At 40.6% G+C, this 25,517-nt stretch overlaps 1 protein-coding gene across 3 annotated transcripts in view; it reads left to right on the plus strand.

Annotated features, from left to right (window-relative positions):
* TNIP3 (TNFAIP3 interacting protein 3) overlaps positions 1-25,303 on the plus strand; it is a 57,075-nt gene extending 31,772 nt beyond the window's left edge. For all 3 annotated transcript variants that reach the window (XM_053976274.1, XM_053976276.1, XM_053976275.1), the window contains 10 exons: positions 4,937-5,023; positions 6,507-6,596; positions 7,168-7,233; positions 8,116-8,247; positions 10,366-10,494; positions 12,696-12,812; positions 15,168-15,293; positions 16,738-16,887; positions 19,387-19,447; positions 24,471-25,303. In XM_053976274.1, the coding sequence (XP_053832249.1) occupies positions 4,937-5,023; positions 6,507-6,596; positions 7,168-7,233; positions 8,116-8,247; positions 10,366-10,494; positions 12,696-12,812; positions 15,168-15,293; positions 16,738-16,887; positions 19,387-19,447; positions 24,471-24,502 (990 nt within the window). In that variant the 3' untranslated portion in view covers positions 24,503-25,303. The remainder of the gene's footprint in view (positions 1-4,936; positions 5,024-6,506; positions 6,597-7,167; positions 7,234-8,115; positions 8,248-10,365; positions 10,495-12,695; positions 12,813-15,167; positions 15,294-16,737; positions 16,888-19,386; positions 19,448-24,470) is intronic.
* The last annotated feature ends 214 nt before the right edge of the window (positions 25,304-25,517 follow it).

A 25,517-nucleotide genomic window follows, 5' to 3' on the forward strand; every position in this document is an offset into this window, starting at 1 on the left:
TCTTCTACGAAATCCGAAATTACACACAACTCCTTTCACATGCAAACCGCCATCTCCAGAATGACTCATGACCTCGGGGCACGAAGCTGAGCCGAGCCTAAAGAGACACCGCAGGGTCAGACCAGTGGAATTAGAAACGGTGAGAGAGAAGCCACAGGGAGGGATGGGGATTCCCAGAGGCAGGGGAGAAACAAGCGTGGTGAAGCACAAGTCAGTGCAGAACCAAACTGTGAAATTACAAGCCACAAATGATCCATGGAAAAACCGAGTTCCACTTGTTAGCCTCTCAACAGCAGAAGGAGACATAAGAAAGGATTTGGGGGATATGGGGAATGTGAGGAGGAAAGAGAAAGGATGTGCTCACCTGGACCCTTTCTGAAGGATGCTGCAATGCTTCACACGGGAGACCATGGCAGTATTTAATCTGTGGTGCATTTATAGCACTTCTTGCCTGTAAAATGTGTGTGTGTGGTTTTCAGAGCTTAAGAGGTGCACTTCAGGATATTTATGCACTAGACACATGCTGGCTGGTTTTTATTTATACTTCTAAGTCAAGCAACTTTTCATTTGGCTGGTTATTGAGCTGGGCTTCAAGTGAGTAACAGCTTGACAGTCCTGTTGAGCTTCAACAACTTCAGTGTAAGGTGCTAGGAGTACCTATCTTGGATTGTGTGTTTTGGGAAAGGAGGTCATATTTTTAACACCTAGTAGACTTCATGAAGATTATGAAATAATATTTTTAAAAACCCCCACACCAGAAAATAACCATTTGGGAAATTACAGTGATTTGAACTTAAAATAAGGGGCAAATTATATGTTTAAAAGTTAAGAAAAAGTTACTAATTAAAAAAAAGTATACCCTTCCCTATAGTGTCATTCATCAGAAAGTTATTTGTCAGAGACAGCAGGTCATTTTCATTCTGTAAGATTTTTCTGGAGTGAAGAGTACAAATTGCACTCTGCAGAATGGCATTTCCATCTGACCTTAAATCACTTTCAAGCCTAATCTATAAGTGTCTGTAAACAAATTCCCCTTTTTGCCAGGATTTTTTTTCCATAAAAATTTATGAAATTCGCAGCACATCCTTCAGTCTATGATTCCTTCAGTTGCAGCTTGTCCTGATGCTGCATTCTCCATTCCAGGAAAGGGAATAGATTTGCATTTTTTTGATTTGCAAATTGTCATCCAATTATTTTCACATGAAACTTGGATTTTAATCAGCAGGCCTGAGTTTGCAAATGCTCAGGTATTTGAGAGGCCATGCCCTTATGGTTAGTGGATAAAGGAAATCCCGAAGCAGGAGCTGGTGCTCAAATATTTTGATTTACTCTGAAACCATGTCTTGCTCTAATTTTATCTGTTTCCCACATAGTAAGACACAAATTTGCATCTGCACCTATTTTTCTGTCAGAAGGAGCATGTAAATGAGCAGCGCAAAAGGCTGACACACATAGTGAAGGGAAAATCCCTTTTTAGCACACCTCTCTGGTGAGGCACAGGGGCCAGGTTGAGGCAGGAAGAGGCAGATTCTTCTTCTGGTTCAAGAGCCAATTTTATTCTTCAGCTAAAATTTCTCATTTTTTACCATTTCACTACATGCCTCAGAATGGGAAAATGGATATTGTGGCAAACACTGCTGGCATAACAGCTTCAGCAATAGAGCCAAAAACAAAGCTCAACTGAAACATAAGTAAAGTGAAGGCTCCCCAAAAGCCACTAAATTTTAACCCAAGTAATCTCAGAGTTAATCTAGCTTCTACAAGTCTGCAACTGAACAATAACTTTAAAAAATTAAAATAAAAAAATCCTCAACAAATAGATGCTCACAGCAGATGCATGATCAGCTAGGAAAAAAATATGACTTTGTTTTTCTGTATGATTTTGTTATCATCAAGGAAAGCCTCACATTTGCTTGCATCAGGGCTTTTAGTGATTCTTGGTTTCACTGCAGTTACTGACCAGACAGAATTTTCAGAAGTGAGAAATGGTTTTCATTATCTGAATTTGAGTGATATTTTGTAATACTGTGACACAAGTTGTTCCCAGAATTAAGATCCAGCACTCTGAAAATGAGAACTTTTATCATCTTGTGGTGCTGAGGATTGTGAGAGGGTTCAGTGCTGGCCACAGCTCTGAAGCTCTGATTTTTCTCCCACTGCAAGCTTCCCAAAGATGTGTAAAAGGCCTTTATGCTCAGGAAGCTCAGGTCATCCTAGAATACAAATTAAAATATTTTTCATTTTTCAACAGGACATTAAAAGAAAACAAAACAACAATCTCAAAGCTGCTACTAATAGAAATGACAGAATATCATGGAAATAAAATACAAATTAATAAGAGGCTTCTAAGTTGTTGTAAGATGCCACTTGGGAGTTAACTTAGGAAGTATGAGAGGCAGCAAATTCTCCCATGTACTTCCTGAGCAGCTTTTTCCATACCTGGCAGATTTTTAGGTTTGTGACTGCTTTTACAGTCTGGTTGTCAACTGGAATTTTCCAAGCAATTTAAAACTGTTTTGTTCAATAGCTTCAAACCAAGTATAAATGCTTTAAAAGATTTGTGGGGCTTTTTGAATTCTGAAAACTGATAGGTCTCAAAGTGTCCTTCTTTCAAGGATTTCTGTATATGTGAGGTTTCTGGAGTGCTATTGTACAACCAAGTTTTTCTTGATAGCAGCAAACATAAATGTAATGTCTTTATCACTGCAATATCAATGAAAATGAATGTTGTCATCTCCTTCTCTTTCTTTTTGGTGCTATTAACTGTTTCACAGAGACAGGCAATGATTTTGCTTCAACCTTCCAGTTTTGGCTGGAAGAATATCACCACCTCTGAAGAGCTTCAGTTTTTGTTCCCTATTCATTGGCATTTCTTCTCTTCATACAGATTTCAGACATACTCTTCTCTCTCCAATCTGTTTTTACGTGATAACCAGTTATTCCTATGAATGCTGAGCTGGATGAGACAGGCACTGAAAAGTACTTTAGTCTTAAGTTCTATTCTGTCCAATTTTATGTAAAATCATTCACTTTAAGTGGTCATTATTGCAGTGTTCTAATGTCCAGGTAGCTTTCCAGGAAACTACTCAGCTCTCCAGGAAACTGTTGTGACCTAAATTACAGTATCAACCAAGGTCTCAGCTTCATCCTCTCTTCCAAGTAATTTGAGCATTAATATCTTTCAAGTGGGAACTGTGGTTCATGAATGGGACTGTGCCCTGGGTTTGCTCTTCTGCCCCCACTGAGGGACCTCTCAGAGCCTCACTCACCACATCCCAGCGTGCTCTTGTGAAGAAACCAGAAACTGGGGCTGCTTTACCTTGCCGGCCACACCATAAAATGCAACTGTTCTACCTGAGCTTTCTACAAAAGTGAACGTGCTGCTGGAGTGAGGATGAGACTGGTGAGAGTGGGAGCTGGGGAAGGGATGGTGTCTGGGCTTGAGAGGCATCGCCCTCAAGAGCAGATGTGCAATGTGGAAGGTTTGTGATGGTATTTTTATTACACAGATGCCCAGTGTTGGTGCTTTTCTGCACCAGTTTATAGTCGTCAATGCTGTACCTGATACGCTCAATGTCTAGTTTTGATATAGGTACAGATGAATTTCTTCTAATTTTTGATGAATAGGATGACTCCTATGTAGAATCTGAAATGTCCCTTTGTTTTTAAATTTTTCTCTTGATACACCACAAGTTTTCCAGCTGGTCCATAAACCAGGAGAAAAATGGAAAGAACCTCAGGGTAGCAGGACATATTTCATATGCAATTATTATAAACCAGTAGCTTTCTTCCAAATTGGGGTTTGTATCTTGCAAAAGAGGAGTTGCTTAGTCACACATTGTGAACCAGATATCTGGAATGTGGCTACAAAATTTCAGCATTTCATAGGATTACTTTACTTTCTCTAAATCTGTTTTTGGAAATTGAAAGATAGGTTTATTTTATTTTATGTCAAATTTCACAGGCTAGCTTTCATTTCATTCCTTCAAAATGGAATAAGCAACATCTGCTGCCACTGCAAAAGCCATAGACCCAGAGATCTTTCCACAATAAGGAGTAGGATTTTTCTTCTATGCTTCCCTCTGAAATCCATTATTATTCAGAATTCCAAGACTGAGGACGAGAACACTTTGCACTTTTCTGTTTCATTCTGACTTTGTATAGGAAGTCAGTGCAAGCCTTTTCTTTGTTAATCTTTTCTGTGAGCTTAACTTGGTATGGCTAACATCTTCCTCCAAATGGGAAACTGAGGTACAGCTTTGGAGTGTTGGGTACCTTTGAGTACCCAAGTCTTGAGTGTCTTGAAGCTGGATCCGTGCTCAGGTGAGGCAAGTGGCAGAAGTGCAAACACAACGTCTGTCATTCTTCATCTGTGTGCAGCTTTTCTTTGGGGAAACAAATCAATTTTCCAGTGTTGGTTTTCCCCTAAACATCTTGGGGTTTTTGTATGGGGGTGCTCTTCCCTGTAGCTGTTAACAGACTTTGCTATTGCTCCTTTAGAAGCATGAGTCACTCATTTTTCTGTTCTGATAATTCACTCTTAGTGTCAATAATTGTTGTAATTACTGAAGTCCTTTTTTGTAACTGGAAGCAGGGATAGAAAAGCCTGTCCTCTTATTTACTGAAAAAGCAAATACCCTTTCTTTCCTTATATACAACTTCCTCTCTGGGGGGAACTGGCAGGGCAATTGTGATTTCCATGCACACAAAGCAGAGAGCTGCCTTGCCTGGCACATTAGTCATAGGCATTGTGCTTCATCCATTCTGGGAGCCCCGGCCAGGAAGGAGGAAAAGGTTAAAATCAGAATTCCACCACTACTTTCTGGATTGTGGCTGCTTCCACAGGCAGCACTCCTGGACCTTCTGGGTCTGAAAGCAATTCTCCTGCTTTTTTAGCCAACATAAAATCTGTTTCATTGCTCTTCTTCCTCCAAAGAGCCACAGTGAAGGAAAGGCTCCAGGACGGCTTGGATGCACCTGGGCAGGTGGGAGTGACATGGAAGCGCCAGCAGAACCATTGCAGGTAAGTTGCAGTGTTGGCTGTTCTCTGAAGTGTTTTCTGATTAACAGGAGCTGGTGCAGGTCACTTTATACACTGACAGTTATGGGCTGATCTTGGTGTTCTAATAGATTTTTCTCAGTGATTTAAACTGTGTAAGACTGGAAGGAAATGTTAGAAATATTTTTGCAGATGGCATTCTTAGAAAGAAGCCGTTTTCTATTGGGGTTTTTTGACCTCCAGAAGTTGCACAAAGGGTGCAAAGTGGTTCATTTGAGTGACCCCACAACTTCTGTGAGCAGTATTTGGGCTAGTTGGTGCCAAGTGTATGTATAGTTGTTAGATTTGTTAGTTGTCCTATTCACATTATTGCTATTCTTAAACATGCTATTCAATATATGCCTAAGGTCCAGATGCTGAAAGCAATTCAGCATGGGAATAACTCCATTAGCTGCCAGGTATTGCTTCAGATACTCTAAATTAAACATGACTGTGAGCTGCAAGAAGAGGGATTAAGTGTTTTCTGGCTTGGAAGTCAAGGGCTCCACATCAGAGTTCAGCAGGACTGGCCATGGGGCAAATATGTGGTCAGGATTTTTGCCTTTGAAAAGACACAGCAAAACAGTCCTTTGATCTTCATTGGTATTCAGCATTAAAGTCTCTAGCTACAGAAAATTTATTCCAGAAGTGCTCACACCATTATTCTTGTTTTTCATATATTGGTTGAGAATTTAGGGAGGGAAACAAAAATCACTGCGCGTGTATCTGACCAGAGTATGTTCTATTTTTATGAGGCTGTCTCTTTTTTTCCAGTACAGTTCTCTCTCTTTCTCGCTAATAGATCACATGCTTCTTTCCATGACAATCCATAGAAACTTCTTGGAAATTATGATATACAACACCACCATTATAAAAATGAGGGTCTAGCTGCTGCTGTCCTGCATGGATGAAACTCTACACTTTAAAAAAAATGGAACAATTGCAGACTGATCTTCTAAATTTCTCCAAATGGCCTATTTGTTTTCTGTATTGCTTGTTTTGAGGCCATTATGCTAAAGTTTATCACCTTGGGCCTGCAAGCGCTTACCAGGGGCAATCCTACAAATTATTCTAGTTCTTGTAAATGAGGGGAATTACTCACACCCACTCCAAGACATGCTCAACTTTTGTGGCTTATACTACTTGTTTGTATTGTCATCTGCAAGATAATTAAAAACCTCTTTTGTGTTCTGTGTCTCAGATGGTACAAATAGATATAATTTTGGTTATTTCAGTGGCTATTTGCATAATGCTTCAATTAAAACACAGCCTGAGTGGGTTTGAAGCAGATGTACTCTCCAGAATCAGCTGCCAGCAGGTGTGAAGGTATTTAGATACAAATGTGGTGTAAGAAAAAGTTTGTTTCAGTTTCATGATGTGCACCTGTCAGGGTGGATGGGAGCTTTACAAGAGAATCTTGAAGAGAACAGGCCAGAAGTGTTAATTTTTGAACATTGTTTTTCTCCAGTCAAGGCGCACATTACTGAGCAAAAAGAAGCCTTTATCATCCAATTCTCTGGAGCAACAGATTCTCACACTGGAAAGACAGAGACAAGAGGTAATCCTAAATATACCCTTAACCACATGATGACTGATTGTACCATGCCCATGAATCTGAAAGAGCAGAGGTTTATTTAGTACCAAAGGCAAATTGTATTAATAACTACTATTGCTAAAGGCCAAGGAACAACAAGCAGGGCTTGCACTCGGTAGTATCCCAGTCAGTAGGAGTCTTCCATTCATTTGTTTGAAGTCAAAGACCTTCTAATTGGAAATATGGTCATGGAACTTGTAGCAAACTAGCAGGAAAGTCCTTGGCCATTTAGGAGTTGCAGCTTGAGATTTGTGCAGTGTTGTGAATGATCCACCTGTAGCTTGTTGTGTATTTGCATGTTTCCTGAGTGCTGCTTCCTGAATATTCATGTGCTTTAACCGAAATACCAAAGCACTGGCAGATGGGCTGTAAGGCTTGCCAAACCTTAAACTTGCTTCTTCTGAAATAAATGAACTGGCCAGATGATGAGGAGGTTGGAACACTCACTGACAGAGGATTAGAATGCCAGTCTGTTTTTGATTTACTGAAAATGTTGAAATAAGTGTTATTTACTGTGCCTTCCTGGTAATTACAGCTTTTGGAGGTGAACAAGCAATGGGATCATCAATTTAGAAGTATGAAACAGCTTTATGAAAAGCAGGTAACAATGCTGACAAACTTCTGTTGCAATATGTGTGCCACCTGCTGACAGTTAACTCTGTGTTTAAATACCAGCCAGCCATAGCTGTGGTAAATATCTTACTTTGTCTTGAGCTCATAAATTGAAAAAACTTCATCATATAAAAGTGAAGCCAATGTGTGTCAGTCTTCAGTAGGATAAACTAACCAGAGAAGCAGGGTCCCTAAAATAGTAGGGTCAGTGTGGACATGACAGCAGAGATCTTCATGCCCTCCACACTGTAGTAAAAATTGCACATAACTGAGAGCACAGTTAACTGAAAATCAGCCTGGTGTGCCCAGCCCCTGATCCACATCATTACACATATGCTGGTTCTTGTCCCATCTCTTGTGAAGTCTTGGTAAATTCTCCATGAAAGTTGCCCTCTGTCAGCAGAGACTCTCAAAATTAATTGTAAAGATATATTTTGATTTCTGTTATTTTTCCATCCAAGATCCAGTTGACATAGCTTTTATTCCTTGCTTATAGCTGTGTGGTGTCATTGCTGCAGACATTATCATCAGCTGCCTAGTGAAGCTCAGTGCTTACAATTTTCTCTGGTATTCCAGAACCCAAGTTTGTTCATTGACTGACACTCCTCATCTACTCTTTCCTGCTACGAACAGGAAGTTTATAGAATGAATTCATGTGCTTATCAGGAAAATTTTCACTCTAATATTTTCCAGAAAGCTTTGCTGAGATCTGAAAAATTCCTTTTCTTTTACCCGCAAAGAGAAGAGGAATCCAAATGGCTCTTCCTCATTTAATCTGGAACTGGTTTATGCCTCTGGCTCAACACCCTGAAGGTGCTGTGCCTTTCAGAATCCCCAGTGAGCCCAGCATGGTCTGTCACTTCCTTTTCAGCTGGCAGAGATGAAGGCAAGGCTGGATGTTTCGGAGATAAGAGTGAGCGAGCTGGAGCAGGAGAGGCACCAGCAGCATCCAGAGGAGGAGAGGTGGCGAGTGCTGGGCAGAGAGAGGCTGTTGCAGGAAAAGGTAGGAGGGTGCCCTGTGGCACCTCTTTTGTGCTCTGTGGTGAGCTCTCTATTGCCTTTCATCTTTCTCCCCTTGTGTGAGGCAGAGCGTGGGTTGTGCACAGCCCAGGGGTGAGATTGTGGCTCCTCAATACCCTACCCAAGGCTGCCGAGCTGCCTCATCACAGAACTGTGTATAGAGAAAGAGTCATTTCCATATGACTGGCAGACAGCACAACATTAGTGTGTGTTGGAAGGAGTAAAGAGCAGGTTGATTTCTACACTGCACAGATTTCCCTCCTCACAGTTCAGTTCAGGGTGAATTTCTTTGTGAAGGAAAATGCTGCAGTTATTTCAAATGGAAGAGGAACAGCAGTGCAGATGTTACACAAAATACTTGGCAAGAAATACTCAAGGAGTGAATGCACCTCCAGTCCCCCAGGTTTTGGTATTGACAGTACAGGCTCTCATGCATGTGCAGCTATCTCAGCTCCCTGCAAATATTAGTGACACTGTCAGTGCATTTATCAGGGCTGCAAGTGTCTGGGTTGCAAGTGTCTGGGCTGATCAGCTGCTCCAGAGTGGTGTTCACCTCACCCTCAGAGTGGTTGGGCTGCTCTTTCAGGACTCCTTGGGCACTGGCTCTTGTTGCGGCCTTTTGCACCTAAATTAAATCCCTGAGCTGGATCCCCACCTCAGTAAAACTACCAGCCTGAATGATGGGCACCTACATAAAACTTTGTGCTCCATTTTAGAAATGCTTCAGAGTGGTGCTTCCTGTTCTCATTCTGCTTCATGGTATCACATACTTCATGACCTCTAGTGAGAGTTTCTGGATGGTGATGATGGCTGAAGTTGGGCTTCTCTATTCATGTGATAACCTGAAACAAGTGGCAATTGCATCACTTCCAGGCTCAGATAAGATGTGGATTAGCTGCTGCAGGAAAATAAATGCAACCCCCTTAGCTTACATAAGCATAAGCAGAACATTCATCTTACTTGCTTATCAATTAGTCCTAGCTAAGCACATACTTGATTCCAAATCCATAGAGCAATTTACATGTTTTAAGACAAACTATATTATGTACTTGCTGAATCACTGCCTATATTTGCTCTGAGTGTTGATTCAATGTGAGACAGCCCATATTTCTGTTCATGTTACTGCTGTTTAATGTAGGATACCTGGGAAAATAACTGCCATTTTATAAAAATAAGGATGAGTAGTACACTCTCTCAGATTTTTTTACTACATACATGAATAATGAACTAAATAACAATATAGTCCAAAACATTTTTGTGGGGACAGGTTAACCAGCATGGAACTTTGGTCTTAAATCTGCAATTTCTTTAAAGTTACACTCAGCCAGTAAGTGCTTGTCAGTTTCAGCTAGCTGCTGGATGAGTTCTTATGCTTATTGCAGAGATACCCTGCTAATCTTGCCTAGTTTTTGGAGAAAATGAAATGTCCCAGCTGACTTAGAACACAGCAGAGTCAAGCTTCCTCATGTGTAAGCAAGTTACGCAGGGGTGTTTTTCACTGGCTGAGTTAGCACACAGTGATGAACTTCTGATGAGCCCAAACTGTGACTTGCTGCACAGAGATGAGCCTTTTACACAGAAAAAAACCCCATTCCTGTGGTGTGCTGTGCCTGTGATTGTTGGATCTCACTTTTTTATTCACTTAAAGCAGCTGCAGAAAATATTTGAAATACTTTTTTTTCCTGTTTTTGTCTTCAACGTTGTATGGCACTGGGAATGGCTGGGACTCCACCAGCATTTAGCCCTGGTCTTATTCTCTGAGTACATAAGAGAAATGCAGGTCTGGGGTAACAGTGGGTGTGATTTTGGTCTGCTTGGCCTGCCAGCATTCCCATGCCTTCGTGCAACTGCAGAGAGCAGGGATTTAGTCTGGCATGTTGTCTCTGTCTCATCATATGGTGAATGGTCAAAACAATTTCTACAGACTTTATCATATCTGGGTGTACTAATGATCTGCCTTCCTCCTGCCTCCCTTCCAAACTGTGTTTGGGACAACAAAAATGCAGCACATCTGTCAGACAGAAGATTATTTGGAAAATTGTTCTTGAAAAATGTTTCCATCTGCATTTCTGCAGCATCTCTCTGTATTTTTGCACTCCAGAAAGATACAGAGGTCCTTAGTGAAGTTCTCCATGAAATGAAGGAAGAGAACAGGCTCCTGAAGCAGAAGAACGCCTCAATGACCAGGAGGAAGGAATACTATGAGAGTGAAATAAGCCGTCTCAACAAGGTAGGAACAGGAGTGAGCTACTGATACCTCTAATTCTGGGATCTCTGTTGTCAGTGACCTACCAGATACCATCTTTTCAATTGTGTGAACAATCTGGTGGCAAACACGTGATCACCATTTGGGAGTTGGGGAAACAAGCAAGAATCACTTCAGCTCAGACCTGTGTATGCTGGGTCCTTGGCAGGTAGCAGGGTTCCGTGGCAAGGAGAAAAAGTCAGAGAGTATTTGGCTTCTCCTATGAAACATCTCTACATGTCATGTCTAAGCCCTTTCTACATCCTCTCTCCTCAGAGCAAAGGGGAAATGGTACAAAGATGCTTCTGTGTGCACTTAGTGAAAGACTGTGGTTGAAAAGAAAGGTCACACCGCTTAAAAACTCATTTAACATGCATTCTGTATTTCAAAATGATGGCTTCTCTTCAGAAGACATGATCCTGTCCTATTGCTTATATCCATACATACACATATTCATAGCTATATTATGTGTATATATGTCTCACTGAGGAAATTGTCATTAAATAGCTACATGGAATTTTTTTTTAACTGAGGGAAAGTAATAAATGCAATTTTGTTTAATCAAAAGATCACATAAAGCAGTGGGTGTTTTCTAACAATTTTGTATTTCATGGTGAACCACAAACGCTTCCTGAGGAAATGCATTGCAGTAACCATTGCTGTGTAACTTTAATAAGTGCTTTCATAAGCTAAAGGGCCATGATGTGCAAAAGTCAAGCCAGAAATATAATGCTGCCATAAGAAAAAATCTGACAGAAGCCATGATCTCTAGCTCTTCTTGAAATGCATTGACAGGACTTGCTTAAAGCTCCAGTCTAATTTTAGTTCAAGGCCTTGTTTGTTAAACAACTTATTTAAATGTTTTATTTTGCTGTCTTATTCTGTGGCTGTAATAAGACAGATGGAGTATATAAACCATTCTTTTAAATGAAGCATCAATTTCATAGACACTTTCCCAACAGTAATTTACTGATTTCCTGTGCATTTGCATCCTTCACATCTCATGTCATGAATACACGTGAGACAGGAAGGGACCCTCTGTGCCCTTTTAACTTTAGTCCCCGCTATTTCAGGTTCAGCCACATGAAGTTATTACAAATTCTCTGAAATCAAACAAATTTTTCTTCTTATGTGAATGGATAAAGCAGGATCTCACAGTATTGTGTCCAAATGCAGTTTAAAAATAATATGCACCTTACCATTAACTTTTTGAAGACCGATTTTCTGGATTTTTCCTTTTTTTCCCCGCTCCATAATTCTAACTTGTAGAACCTCCTCAAAAAGGTATTGAAGGGGGATTCAAAGGGGCAGAAGAAGGGTTAACAGTTATCAGGATGTCTGTATTTTCATCCTCCCAGTTTTAGGTCCAACCTTCTGAATGTATTGGCATGGAACACAAACTTTGCCACTATTATAACCAGTTTTGCTTCTGCACAATTCTTAGGGACAGCACCTCATCAGTTAAAAAGCTTTCCTTTCCCATGCTTCCATGGAAAGTGCTTGGTTTGAGTTGGGCCTTGGATAATTAATACCAATCCTTGGATTACTTTGGATACTGGTTCTCCTGCTTGGCCACTTCTTCCCCGTTTGCCTCTTCCCCCTCCAAATGTCTTCCATCCTTCCCGCATGAGTGTGGGCAGCAAGGGAGAGCTGAGGATCATCAGCATGAATTCAGCTTCTTAAAGGGATGAAGTCAGGGATTCGTATCTTAGGTGAGAGAATGAAAAGTACTGAATGTTATTTGTGCTAGACTAAAGAAAATAATATATAATTATAATGTGTGGTTATAGACAGAGATATGTAGGAGTGATTTAATTATTCCAGTCCAAGGGAGAGCTATGTAGTACTGTAAAAATAAAGTCTGTGAAGAACTGTGGCAGAATTTCAGAGTAAAACAGGTAAGAGTGTTGTGTGTATTCGTAACTCCCTCTAGTGACAAGCTATGGAGACTACACAACTTCCTCTCAAACAGAAGGGTTTACTTTGTTCCACGTGAAGGAATCCCCACTTTTAGTGAAAAAACGTTTCAGTCAGACTTTACTGTAGTAAAGTGGGTTTATATCCAGTGTATATAATTGAAGCAACTACAAGTGAAGGGGAAACCTCTTTCTAATAATTTTAAAGGATATTTTTTCTTTTTCATGTAGTGAATCTCTGTTTAGTAATTTTGCTGTTTGATGTTGCAGGCCCTTCTGGACACATTGAAAAAGCAGCACCCACCTGTTGTTGGGACTCCTCCAGGGAAGGGTGACAGGAATAGCACTGAAGAGATGAGAACCCAACTTGAAGTTCTTAAACAGCAGGTAAGAACAGCTCAAGTGAGCCTGGATGGATTTTACACAGCATAATTTTGCCTTCTCTCCCAGGGATTGTGCTTGGTAGACTTGCTGTGTAGAGCTTCTGAAAGGAAGAGCCAGTTTAGCGACAGCCCTTTGGAATGATGTTTCCCCAGATGCTGTCATCACAGCAGAGTCCACAAAGTGAAACTGACTCCTGGCAAAGGACTGGAGCAAGGACTTGTCAAGGACTCAAAGCAGCAGAATAGCTCTCCTGACTCCTGGAGGTGTCCTGCCAGCTCTCTGTTAGGGGCTGAATGTCATCCAGAGGGAATGCTAAATTTCATTAATTACTGGTTGTGTTTTCTGGTCCTTTTATCTTAGAAGTTGCCAGTGTAGCCAATTATCCAAAGATCCTAGTCGTGGAAAACTAGAGCATTGGCACTGCAGTTTTTCTAAGTGTGAGGCAGTCTGTTTGCATTCATAACCTGCATCCCAAGGACTACAGATTTGTATTTATTTATTTTTTAATATTTGTTCTGAGCAACTCAAACGCTTTGTGCACTTTCTCTCCATGTAAAAGAATCTGTTTAAAAACAATATAGTTTTCAGATAATTTTAACACTTCAGGTCTGTTGTCCTGGATATTGTCAGGGTTAACATTATTGACACACAAATGGATGTGATCAGAATGGGAATTTTATTCAATGGGAATAAAATACTTGTTTCTGTCACGTTTGACAGCAGAGCCAGATTTTGCTCTCTTAATGTAATGCTTGCCACATGCTGGAGAACAAAATCCTGCACTTGATTGTACAGTAATGAGTTATTTCATTCTACACAATAAAATAGAGTAAACAAATTTTTTTTCCAAAATTCTCGTGGGGTGTCCATTTTATGAATATGTTTTTCTAGTTGTATAAATCAGTACAGTGAGTCCAGACTTCCTTCTACATGAAATGGAGCAGCAGCCTCTAACTGGACAGAGGAGACACTCTTGGGACAAAGAGTGACGTGACAGAGTCCCACAGGAGCTTGGCTGTCATCAGCCCATCCCTGGTCATGGCAGTGGAGATGAAGGCATTCATTCCCTGGGAGGTGTCCCCTCTTTCTCAGGGCAACAGGATAAATGGCAAAACTGTGCCAAAGAGGTTCCCTTGCAGCTCCAGCAGATTGTACAGCTGGGGAGTGGGAGGGAGGTGGACAGCGGAGAAGGAATTGGGAGAGAAGAAAGGAGGAAATACTGAGGAGACAAGTGTGCAGATGGACAAGGGATGCAGGGATTTCTGCAAGTGACAGCTTTGTCTCTACTTCGGAGGGTCAGGAAAAGAATTTATGGAGTCCTGTGCTGATCTTTTTCTTCCCCTGAGGTATTAACATTTTTCTATTCCTTCTGTGAAGTCATAGCACTGCTTCCAGCAAAAAGAGAACTGGATCTGTCCAATGGACAGGGCATGAGCCACAGCAAGCAAGTTTTTTGGGAAGAGACTGTCAGCAGGCTTTAGTGAGCAACCAAGAGGACATGAAAGGGCTTCTGAAAGTTCTGGTGGTGGTTCCCACACAAACATGCTTTTACTGTTGTCAGTAGAAGTGCCACCAACCTCCAGCTTCTCACCAGGTGGATGCCTGCCCATTAGCTGAAGAATTAAGGCAAATAATTTATGGATTTGTATTTTGTTTCCAAATCTGTGTGCTCACTGCCTGTGCCTGGGGTGGTCAGATATTTTTTAATGGGATGAAGCTCTGTGATTCCTGACCACATAAAAAAGAACTAAGCCACTGCATCCTTCAGCATTTGCAAGGCAGCTTATTTTCTAGGAACAGGGTCAAACATCCAAGTATTTCCACTGGGAATTGTGTACATTCCATTCCATTTGAAATGGTGTACATTATGCTCCCCTCTGCCTCTGCACTGGGCTGGAGAGGTTCTTCTCTAACTCCTTGCACCTGAGATGTATAGGAGGGAGTTAAAAGTGCCCAAGTGCCCATAACTGAAGAGAAAACTGAAGTGAAAAATGTTGGTAAAATATTTATCCTCCTACTGGTAATCCCTTAAAAAAGATGGATACTAGTATTTGCTATCTCATTTATAATATTTGAAACTGATATTTGCTTTTTCATGTGCAAGGTTGTACAAAAACTGGCCTTGGGGACTATTTCAATTTTCAATTTCAGTTTCAATTGATGGGTGCCACTGGAGAATGGCCATTAATTGTCATTTTGTATCAGTCACAAAAAAAGACCAGGGAAACTTTTTTTTTGAGGATTGTACAGAGCAAGGATCCCTTTGGAATTCATCCTTCTGCTTGGGCAGAATTTAGAAAGCAACCAAACCGCAAAGTGACTCTGCTGAAGTTCACACACCATTCATGATGATTGCAGGTCCAAATATACGAAGAAGACTTCAGGAAGGAGAGATCTGACCGAGAGAGGCTTAATGAGGAGAAAGAAGCATTGCAGAAAATTAATGAGAGATTACAATCTCAACTGAGTAAACTCAGCTCTCAGGTATGAGTCAAAAGAAAGCTCCCATTGCCAGCACATGTGTATTTTATTTTTTTTTCTCACTTTCCGCACAACTCAAGGGTTTCTGGCTTCCATTAATTGACATTGGATTTTATATGAGGTCACCACCTGGGATGACATCATTCTGAAGTAATGCAGTAAGAAGATGAGGAACAATTAGAGAAGACTTCCAAAATAAGTAGATGAAGGGAATATTTATTGCAAAAACTTTTCAAACATATCTGAAAATGGAGGAGGGGGAGGGTGGACACAACCAAAAACAAATCCAGAGGACTTTGTTTCACTGGCACTTGATATAAGAGTTGTAAGAACAAACCAACTTTTGAAATAAAGAGCTTCTGTAGTTAATCCTGACCTCTGCAATTGAATTACAGAGTGATGTTAATATCAGAGGAAAAAAATGGTCTCCATACAAATTAGCTGAGCAGCCTCTGCAATAATTTTTTCTTGCAACATCCTTTTTATCTCTTTAAAGTAGTGTCAGTAGGAAGCCATAGTAAAATCATGGCATGCAAAACTCTGAGCTTTCTCAATCCCCATTTAAGAATGACGAAATTCTGAGGTTTCCTGTCTTGACAAAATTGTGCAATACTTTAAAAGAACAGCTGATTACCAAAATGCTCTGTGGTGGTTTATTGTCCTCCCCAACATTGTTGTGACACAGAAACTTCAGGATTGTCTTAATCTCAACCAAGCCATGCATCAGAGGTGGTATGGTCCTGCTGAAGTGTCAGAGGCGGGTGCTGCCCAGTGCCCCTCACTCTGGCCGGTTTCAGTGATGTTGTGCTTGACTGTTCCTGCAGTGCACCAGCAATTCACACTGGAGATCTTCCTGTTTGTCTCTTCCTGCCTCAGGATTTGATTAATCTGAGCTTGTGGAGGATTTTAAAGATGAGAGCAAGCATATAAAATATTTATTAGTTTGTTTTCTTAAGTCAAATTATTTAGTTGTGACTCACAGAGTCACAGAATATTAATCATCTTTTGCCTCTCCTTACTCTGTCCTTAGACAAATTGCTGTTGACTCTACTGGAATGCAGAGGGCCTAAGAAAAGGCAGACCAAATCTGAAGCCAACAACTTTGGTCCTATACCAAAATTATTTTCTTATCTTGTCATGCAAGTGACTGTCCATGTAGTTCTGCTTCAAACTATTGAAAGTGACTGTGTGTAATGAAAATACAGAATTGTTTTTGAATATAAAAGACACAGTAATATGCTTGTCTTATCTTGGGACCAATATTTTCCTCACATAAAACGTGTCAAGACTGTGGTGTGGCACAAGTCAGCTGTCTTAAATAATTTTTTTAATGATAAGTAGTATGAAGGGTCTAAACAAGCAGCGTTGCAACCCACTTGTACCTGAATGATCTGTTGGTTGTATTCCACTGCTAATGCATTTATTCTTGTTCTTATTTTCTTGACAGACAAAAGACCTCCCAGCACAGCCTGAGAGGCCCAGTTACCCAGCTCCACTCTTTCTCTCTCCGTGTGTCAGTTATGGGGGTTGTGGGATGGTTCTTCACTGTCCGGATCCTCGGGCACATCCAGTGTCTCACATGGTGCAGCAGCGCTCGGTAAGGTTCCCACCATCACCTGTGTGACAGGGACACTGATTTTTCTCACAGCATGGTGACCACAGGTGCCATCACCCTGCCGTCCTCAGCAGCAACTGAATCTGTGCTTTCCTAATGTGTTGTTTAATCCAGATCAAGATTGAATTCACTTTGGCAAATACTCTTTAGCTGTAACAGCACTAAGAAGAAAAACAGAGTTCTTTTACGTTTGTTTGTTAATTAAAATAATACGGTTGTTTTATTTGAGTCTTGCTGATTTCTTAGATGAATTTATTCCTATGACACACATTCAGAGCCCTTTCTAGCTGTACAATTACCCCACTTCAGAAGTAAGGATCTGCGCTGAGCCTTCAACATAAGATAATAAAAACCAAATCAGCAGAAGTGGAAGTTCTATCTGAGTGTGGCTAACACAATGGGAAATGTGCCTTTTTTCCTGGAACACAACAGGGTCCTGTCTTCCTCAGCATGAAGAAGAATAGCTTTGCACTGGAGCAGGTTCTGTGAGTGGGAGTTATTTATTCCAAGGAAAATACTGCTTCAAAGAACATTTTTGAAGTGCTTTGGGTTGCCTAAGTGGGCTGGCTTGTTCCAATCTACTGAGAATGCATTTAAACATGGTGAATGTCATTTTAAATACACAATATCTGATTCTGGCTACAAAGCTGTCACATATGGAAAGATGCTCATTATTTGAGAAATTATAACTGAATTTTTGCAAAATGCATGTAAGGCTTTCAGGCTGTAGAAATCCAGTGGAAAAGCTGTGGTCAGACAAGTAATTTCTGTGCTTCAGGGGTGTGCTTATCTGCCTATTTATCAGAGTTGGAAGTATTGCAGAATGTTTTTCCCTGCAATTTGGACAGTGGCCCAGATTATTTTGGCTCTTCTCCCTGAACTTTCATCATCTGGGTTTCTAATTATGTGAGGGATCACTGGGTTTACAACTTTGTCATTCTTGCCGGAGCACCGGTGTCAGCCTGACTGGTTGCTTTGTAACTCCCATTTTCATTCTGACCCTTTTTTTTCAATTCTTTGCCTGTGTGAGTTGCTGCTCTGAGCTTTGGGTACCTCCCTGAGCAATTTGTTAGCAATGAAGAAAGGTGTCAGAATTTAATGGGTGTCCTGATATGTAATCCTGCATGTTTAGGCTGTGCTTTTGCTTTTTCGTTCTTTTTCTGTTCTTGCACTTTTTCTTTCCTTTTTACATTCTAGTAGAAACATTTTCGTTAGTCTGATGTGAAATTCATTCAAGTTTGTGGGGTATAGGTACGTAAAAAGAGAAGAATTGATCAGAAAGCATAAAATTCACCAGAAACTCAAAAGAGCAATGCACATGAGTGTAGTTTGAGCCATTGGTGAAAAACTACCTGTGCTTAAAGCTTTGTATCAAAGTCTACTTTGTTTGCACAGAGGCACAGAATTAGTCAATAATTCCTGTGACTGGTACAATTCAAGTTGAAATACAATAGCTCCTTTTTTTCCTGACAGTGTATGAGAGTGATTACTGCTGTATAAGCATGAGTGACAGCAAAACATAAAAGTTAAATCTGTTTTCTCTATCTACAGCTTCATCCTGCCATCTTAATTCAGGCAAAACTTCTGTAGGAGTCTATGAATTTGTTCCCTGCAAATTGAAATCTACAAGATTTCCCTTGGGGCTACTCAGTGATTTTGTCAGAGTAATTTCTGCAAAACAAGAAACATTTTCGCAGTGTAACTAATTTGAAGCAGCAGTTACCTAGATTTTGACAAGATTGCATGGACTACTTATTCCAGACAGCCTAACACAGCTTCAGCTTAAATGACTGGTCCCAAAGTTGTTTTCTCTAGTGGTAATTTGCTACTCATTTACCACAGTGGGTGGTATAAACTATAAGGCACTATTTCTTCCAAGATTTCCCTGGACAAAACTGTGTCTGCATGGACATAACCTTCCCAGTACTTCCTCTTGCGAGAAAGATGGGAATTTCCCCTATCCCACGGTGTTTTCAGGAAGTTATTTGATAATAGCTAATGCCATAGTAACAACAGTGCTAACCTGTGAGCAAAGGGAGGAGGGGAGGGAACTTTATTCCATTTTTCATTCCTGTCACACTGGAGCATTTTACAGATGCATTCAAACTGGAGCAGCTTCACCTGTCAGGTGGGTCAGGTTTCTCTGGGGCTCTTTGGTACAGGGAGATGCCTGCTGTATCTTCTGCTGCACTTTATTCCTTAGCCCTTTTCAAGTCTGGTTTGGTTCTCTTCATGTGTCATTGTGATTTGTGGGATCTAGAAAGGTTTACACCAATTTTTCTAATGCATAAGAAAGGAAGCAAGCTGGAAGACTGGGATTGGTGGAAACAAACCTAAATAGAAGATTTTGTTTTAAACTCCTTTTGTATGGCTAATGAGAGGCTTAACAGCACAATTATGTTTTTATCATGTCACTGCTCTTTTGTTTGAAATGCCTGTGAAGTCCATATTGCTGCAATAATATTTTATTGTTCTGTGCAGCCAGACTATCAGTGGTATGTTCCTGACCAGCTTCCGCCAGATGTGCAGCACAAGGCAAATGGTAAGACAACAGCTGGACAGAGCATGTATTAAATGTACTGTTTTTTTCAAATGGAGGCCTTTGAGGGATGTAGAGTAAACTTTCTTGTCTATCTGTTGAGTGCTTGTGTGACAGCTTTGCCTTAGAGTCAAAGCTGGTGTGTGTGCACCACAGGTGAGGTTTCTGATGTAATACCCTCTATGTTATAGCTTTGTTGCAATTCATAAAATGTCTCTATTACACATTATAGGATCACACATTTGCCTCATTAAATACCTAGTAATAGTCCTAAAGAAAAGATACTCTCAGAATTCTCCTTGGAGCCTCTGTTGCTCCAGCTAAGACCAAATTTAATGATGTGCCAAAACAGGAGGCCAGCGTGGGGCCTTGGTAACAAAGTGCAGGCTTTAGGATGCTGTTTATGTTAAAGACAAAATGCTGTTCCTGGTCTGTTCTGGTAGTTCAGGAGGCCTGAAAATAGAGCCATGCAAATGAACAGAGTTAAATACTTGTCAAAGGGTCAGTACAAACTATTTTTTTGAAACGGGGAGGAGTAATTAATATTTGTGTCTGGATTTGAAATCATTCCTGGGTGTTTTGAGGTACTTGTTTTAGATCACTCAAAAGATAGACACCAGAAGGGATCTCTTCTGGGTGGGAATCTGCCATCCCATGGTGCCAGTGGGTACCATGTGGGGTGGCAAGGATTGCTGAGTCCAGAAGCTGTTGTGTTACATCTGGAAGAAGAAGATGGCTACAGAGGAACTGTTCCATTATTTGCTGTCATCCATGTTTGTCCAGAAGAGAGGGTAGAGTGGGAATGTAGCTCACCAAAATGGTTGATGGGCATCCCATAATTACATGGCAGCTCTTTGGAGAGTTCTGATGTGGTCACAGGGAAAGTAGTGCTGTGCCTGCACAACAGAACAGGAGATTAATTTTGCCATGCCTCCCACTCAAACTCCAAATGATTTACTGCACCAGAGGATACAGGGAGGATGTTTTATAACAGGAAATGAAGCCAGTCCTGCCACCAACTGCAGCTGTGGTCCAGGGCAATGCGCTTGGGGGATCTGAAGAAAGAGAGTTGTTCTTCTACCCTGCTTGACTATGTGACTTGACTTCTCACTCTCTGAGAAAAACTTCTTGAAAATCTGTGCTCTGTCTTTCTATTACTGTTCCTTGCCCAGAACATCCAAACACTTCCTTCTCAATGGGACAGGGATTAGGATACTTGGAGACTTTTCCCTTCCCTTTTTTGCTCCAGTCCCTTTAAAGAGGATTTCTGAATAGTTTCATCATAGTGCAGTGTAGGATGTCTGCTTTAACACCTTCTGAGCTCTTATTCTCTTTATCCTGGCTGCTAAAACAGATGATTTTGATAATTTATCCATTGATCCCACAGATGTCAAACTTCCACTCTCAAAATATTGAGTCACAAGCCTGTTTTTTTGTGTTATATGTAGTTGTCTATATTAAATCTGCCTGTAAGTATTTTGGGAAAGGTTTCCAAGATAGAAGCTCCAAGAATATGTGATGAGCAAGAGTTCTTGATGTGCCCATTTCTTTGCTCCATTTTGTACAAGTGCTAATTACACTGGTGGGTCTAAATGAGCCAGTATGTGCAGCAGTATTCCTGAGTCTCAGTTCTCATCCTTCATTTTCTCAGTAGATTATAAATGGACCAATAAATCTTCTCTCTGCTGAGCTAGGCCTTCATTATAGGAAACAAATCAGCAGTGAAGCAACTTTTAGGCATGAAACAGTTTCCTTTAGGAATGCTGTTTCAGTAGATTGATGTTTCTAGGGGAAACCTTTAAATTTCCCGTAACAAATTTTCCTTTGATGCTGGGCATTTTTTTTAAAGTAATAATTATGAAACACAGGTCACAGGTTGTAACTTTAGAGCTGAACACAAGTGAAATGAGTTGGGAAAGTGATATTTTTGATAATATTCCATTTTAAAAGCCTGGTTTAGAGATATCTGAAATCTGTGAGTGTCTCATAATGTGATTCTTCAAAGGTGTATGTCATTAAGCAGGACTTACTAATTTTTTCTCTAGTTTTGTATAGAGGCACCTTCATTGTGTTTTCCTCCCTCTCTTGTGAGGAAGGAAGGTGTACCTTCCTGGACTCTGGTACTCTGGCATTCGACTTGGGTTCTGCAGGGGTCCTTCTGTAACCAGCTGTAATCTCATGTTTTCTGCTTCTTCTGTAACCATATCTGTACTTTACTTCTGACTGGCAACATTCTCCTTAGCTGCTCCCATGGTAAGAGAAGGCTGTCTCAAACGACTGCTGCCCTTGTTAAGCCCAGTCTGTCTTTCTATTTTGTTTAAGAAACATTTTTTTGCTGGCATCTATAAATTGAGGATTATCTATGAAGAATTTTTTAAATTTAAAAAATAATTTAAATTAAATTAAAAGCCCCAACCCTTTGCTACAGAAATTTGATGAACACTATTTGATGCTATTTTCTAAACTTTGCTCTCCAGACTGTTATTTTCCCCAGAGATGTGTTTTGGTAGTTGGCAGAGGATCACTTATGCAATGTTGTGTCCATCACTGAGCTCTCGTGGTTGTATGATGGTTTGGATCTGGCACTTTTGGATTTGAGCCCTTTCTAATAAACTGGGAATAAATTCATCAGAAAACAGGAAAGGATGAAGAGAATGGGGTGGGCAAAATGAGAAGAAATAAAAGCCCTAACCCTCAAAAAGCTGCTTAGAACCTCAGATAACTCATAGCCGAGTTCAGCTTGTCTTCCAAAAAAACAAAGGTGTTTCCTTTAAGGTCCCAATAAAGAAGGAGAAGCAAAGTGGAAATGTAGGTGACACAAGACAGAGATTAAGGAAGATGAGGAGATATTTCCTTACTGCACTGGCAATATATTTCCAAGATAATAACTCTTCTTTCCCACCTCTGGACTGATCCCTCCCCAGGTACCTTACTGTGCAGCAAGTCTTAGTCCTAAAATGTGCTTAAATTCTCCCAGCCTTGTCTCTTTGGACCAGCAGTGCTGCCTTAGGAGGAACTTTAGCTCCTAAGTCTCTCTGGGCTCTGTTACACTCCTTATGTCAGATTCTGACCTTTTTGTTCTCGGTCATGTTGTTCTGTTTGGTTTTTGTTGATGATTTGGGGTTTTTGGGTTTTTTTTCATTTTTAAGGAGCAAGGCAGAGAGATTTCCAGCAAATGTACTTAATGTCATTTTATTTGGCAAGCAGTGTTGACTTTCTTCCTTATCCAACTGTGCAAAATTGAAAAGACAGTTGTAAAAAAGAGTTTGATCTTGGAGATTTTCCCTGGACCCAGATATTTAATGCAAAATTCTTTGGGAAAAAAAGATTTATTGCTCAAAAGCCTATTCAGAGGAAGAACCTTTTTGCATGCTGCAACTGCTGGCATGTCCTGCCTTTTTCACTTTCACAATTCATCCTACTCCATTTCTTTCCTTGGCAGAAAGATTCCCAGTAGATGCATTAAAGCATCCCAGTTACCCCTTCAGAACATCAGATACAACCAATGGGTTTCTCCAGCCTGAACTGGATGTTTTTATGTTGGATCCGGTGATGCCAGGCACGGGGAGGAGGCCAAATGGAGCCTTTTGCTTCCCTCTCCAGGGCTAGCTCTAGAGGCTTGTGGCAGCAGCTGGTCACCTCCTCATCTTGGCAGGCTCAGGGAAAGCCAAGCTCAACCTGCGCAGCCCTAAGGGTGCCCAGATGAGCACATGGATGTGCCCGCTTACTTCCATTATAATATCATCTCCTCATCCTTTCCACACTCTGCTGCTTCCCAAATTTTTGCCCTCAAGGCACCTAATTTGCTGCTAATGTTGTTATAATTAGAGCTAATTGGAAGAAGAGGAGGGAGAAGTGTGGGGTTTGCCACTGAAAATAATGACATCTGTAGGGAGAGGGGGGAAAATATGAAAAACTGAAAAAAATGGATTTGTGGAGGTCTTCAGTAAAAACCAGACAGAAAAAAAAAGTCAATTAATTGACATCTTAATTTTCCTGGAAAAAAATCCCAGACTCCTAACATTTTTGGTATTAGCATGTCCTCAGTGCATACATTACATGAGAAATTATCAGTGCTTCCAAGTGGTCAAGACAAATTTAATTAGCAGCTTGCCATCCCTATTGGGAATGAAAATGTGATTATTTTCAGCATTTTTACTGATACAGCTTGATTTCTGTTACTACAAAAAGGCCATTAGCACACTTCTGATTCCTAGCTCCAGAACATGTGAAGTTAAAGTGCTTTTAAAAAAGTCAGCTTGAGCTGAAGATCACAGAACGTGTTGTAGTTCTTCAGAGTACCAGGCAGAAAAGTCTCTTGAGAAGAGGAACAGGATGTGTGATTTAAACAGCTGCAGGATTTGATAATTTTATTTCTATCAGCCAACAGATCAGGATGCATCATTCCTAATGTTTTCTCTTTAAGTAAAATACTGACTGCACTTGTGCTTGTGGTACTAGAGATTTGTGAGAGCATTTCCAAAGCCTTCTGAAGCTTCAGGAGGCATGTGGTGCACCAGCAATAGCATATTTCCTTTCTTCAATTTTGTTTTATTTTCCTAGCTTGAGTGACTTACTATCAAACACATTTTTGGACCACAAACACCTGCTTAGCCATGGGTACTGATTTTTCCCTCTGTCAGATTTAGCTGCTCTCTTGAGTGCACCTAATGCCAGTGTACACCTCTGAGCACTACTGAATGTCAGCTGATCTTTTTAGAAGTCTGGAAAGATGTTACAAGGGGGGTTTTAAGCCATTAGACCCTACTGTTTGCTTTGTGTCAACCATCAGGATTAGAGGAAGGTTGAGGCAGAGACTCCTGGAGCACTCTCTGATATCCCCACTCTCTTTTGCTTCTTCACTCCTACTGCCACTTGTATTGGTTTGATTACAGCCTTGTAATGAAGTACAGTGTTGGCTTTGGGGGGTGTGTGTGTGAAAGTGTTACAAAATGGAGGAAAATTACTCCTAAGTGAGTTGTATTTCTCAATGTCACAATAATTCCCATTGATTTTGCTGTTGCAGATTCTTTCCTGGAGAAGGGAGCCCATCGCTGATAGCCTCCGGCCTGGAGAAGTGTAAACCAAAGGCTGCAAGGGACACTTGCAACTTCATTATTCTGTTTTCTTCTGGGGTTTTTTTGCTCCTAGCTCCTTATCTCTTCAGTGCATGTGATTTATGCCTGGTAAAATCCCTGTGAGGACAATAGAAAAGCAGCTCATACAGGCTGGTGATCCTCAGGATCCAGTTAAACTCTGCTGGGAAGCGTTACTGCCCTTTGTTCTGAAGATGCTGTTTGTGCTGCCTTGTGAGAATCTCTTTAAAAGCCTGATGAGAAGAGATGCAGTTCTTGCTGCAGATTCAGACTGTAACATCTGGTTTGAATTCAAGAGCTTACAAGCCCAATAGTGGTGTGATATTTTTGTTGTTGTTGTTGTTTTCGTTTGGGAATGATGAAGCTTTTTATTTGAGTCCAGGGAAAGATTTGTTGATTGATCACCTTGAATTCTGTCCGCTCCTTGGTTGGTAAAAGGGAAATCTGCTTCAGTGTTTAAACTCCTTTGTGTAATTGTGATTAGGATACCACCCATGCCAGGCCAGGTAAAAGGTGCCCACTTCCCCTTTTTCAGTCCAGGTCAGATCTCCTTTAGTTTTGGCTCTCAAATTACATGTAAAACATAAACACAGGGGTTTTTTTTCCTGTGTGTATTTATTTGTATTGCAAGAATTTTAGTAGAAATATTGAATTGGTTTAACTTCTCAGTGAATGTGGTCTTATATTTCCAAATTTCTCTTGTAATGAATCTGAACATCATGTAACCTCTAACCAAGAATAAAACCTGACTTTTTAAGTGAAATTATGTTTAGACAATAATATTTTTCAGAAAATTTTGATGGATGAGTGTCCAGCAAACATTACTTGATAATCTACGTGCAAGATTGTCTCTTCCTTTCAGGCTTTTAAGAAGGCTGCTGTTGAAAAGCAGGTATCCAAACCTGCTGGGACTCCACCTGAAAGAAGAAACAGATTTTTGCAGGACATGAGGTGTCCTGCCTGCTTTCCTGATAGCT

This window comes from Vidua macroura, chromosome 4 (genome assembly GCF_024509145.1).
Source record: "Vidua macroura isolate BioBank_ID:100142 chromosome 4, ASM2450914v1, whole genome shotgun sequence".
Lineage (NCBI taxonomy): Eukaryota > Metazoa > Chordata > Aves > Passeriformes > Viduidae > Vidua > Vidua macroura.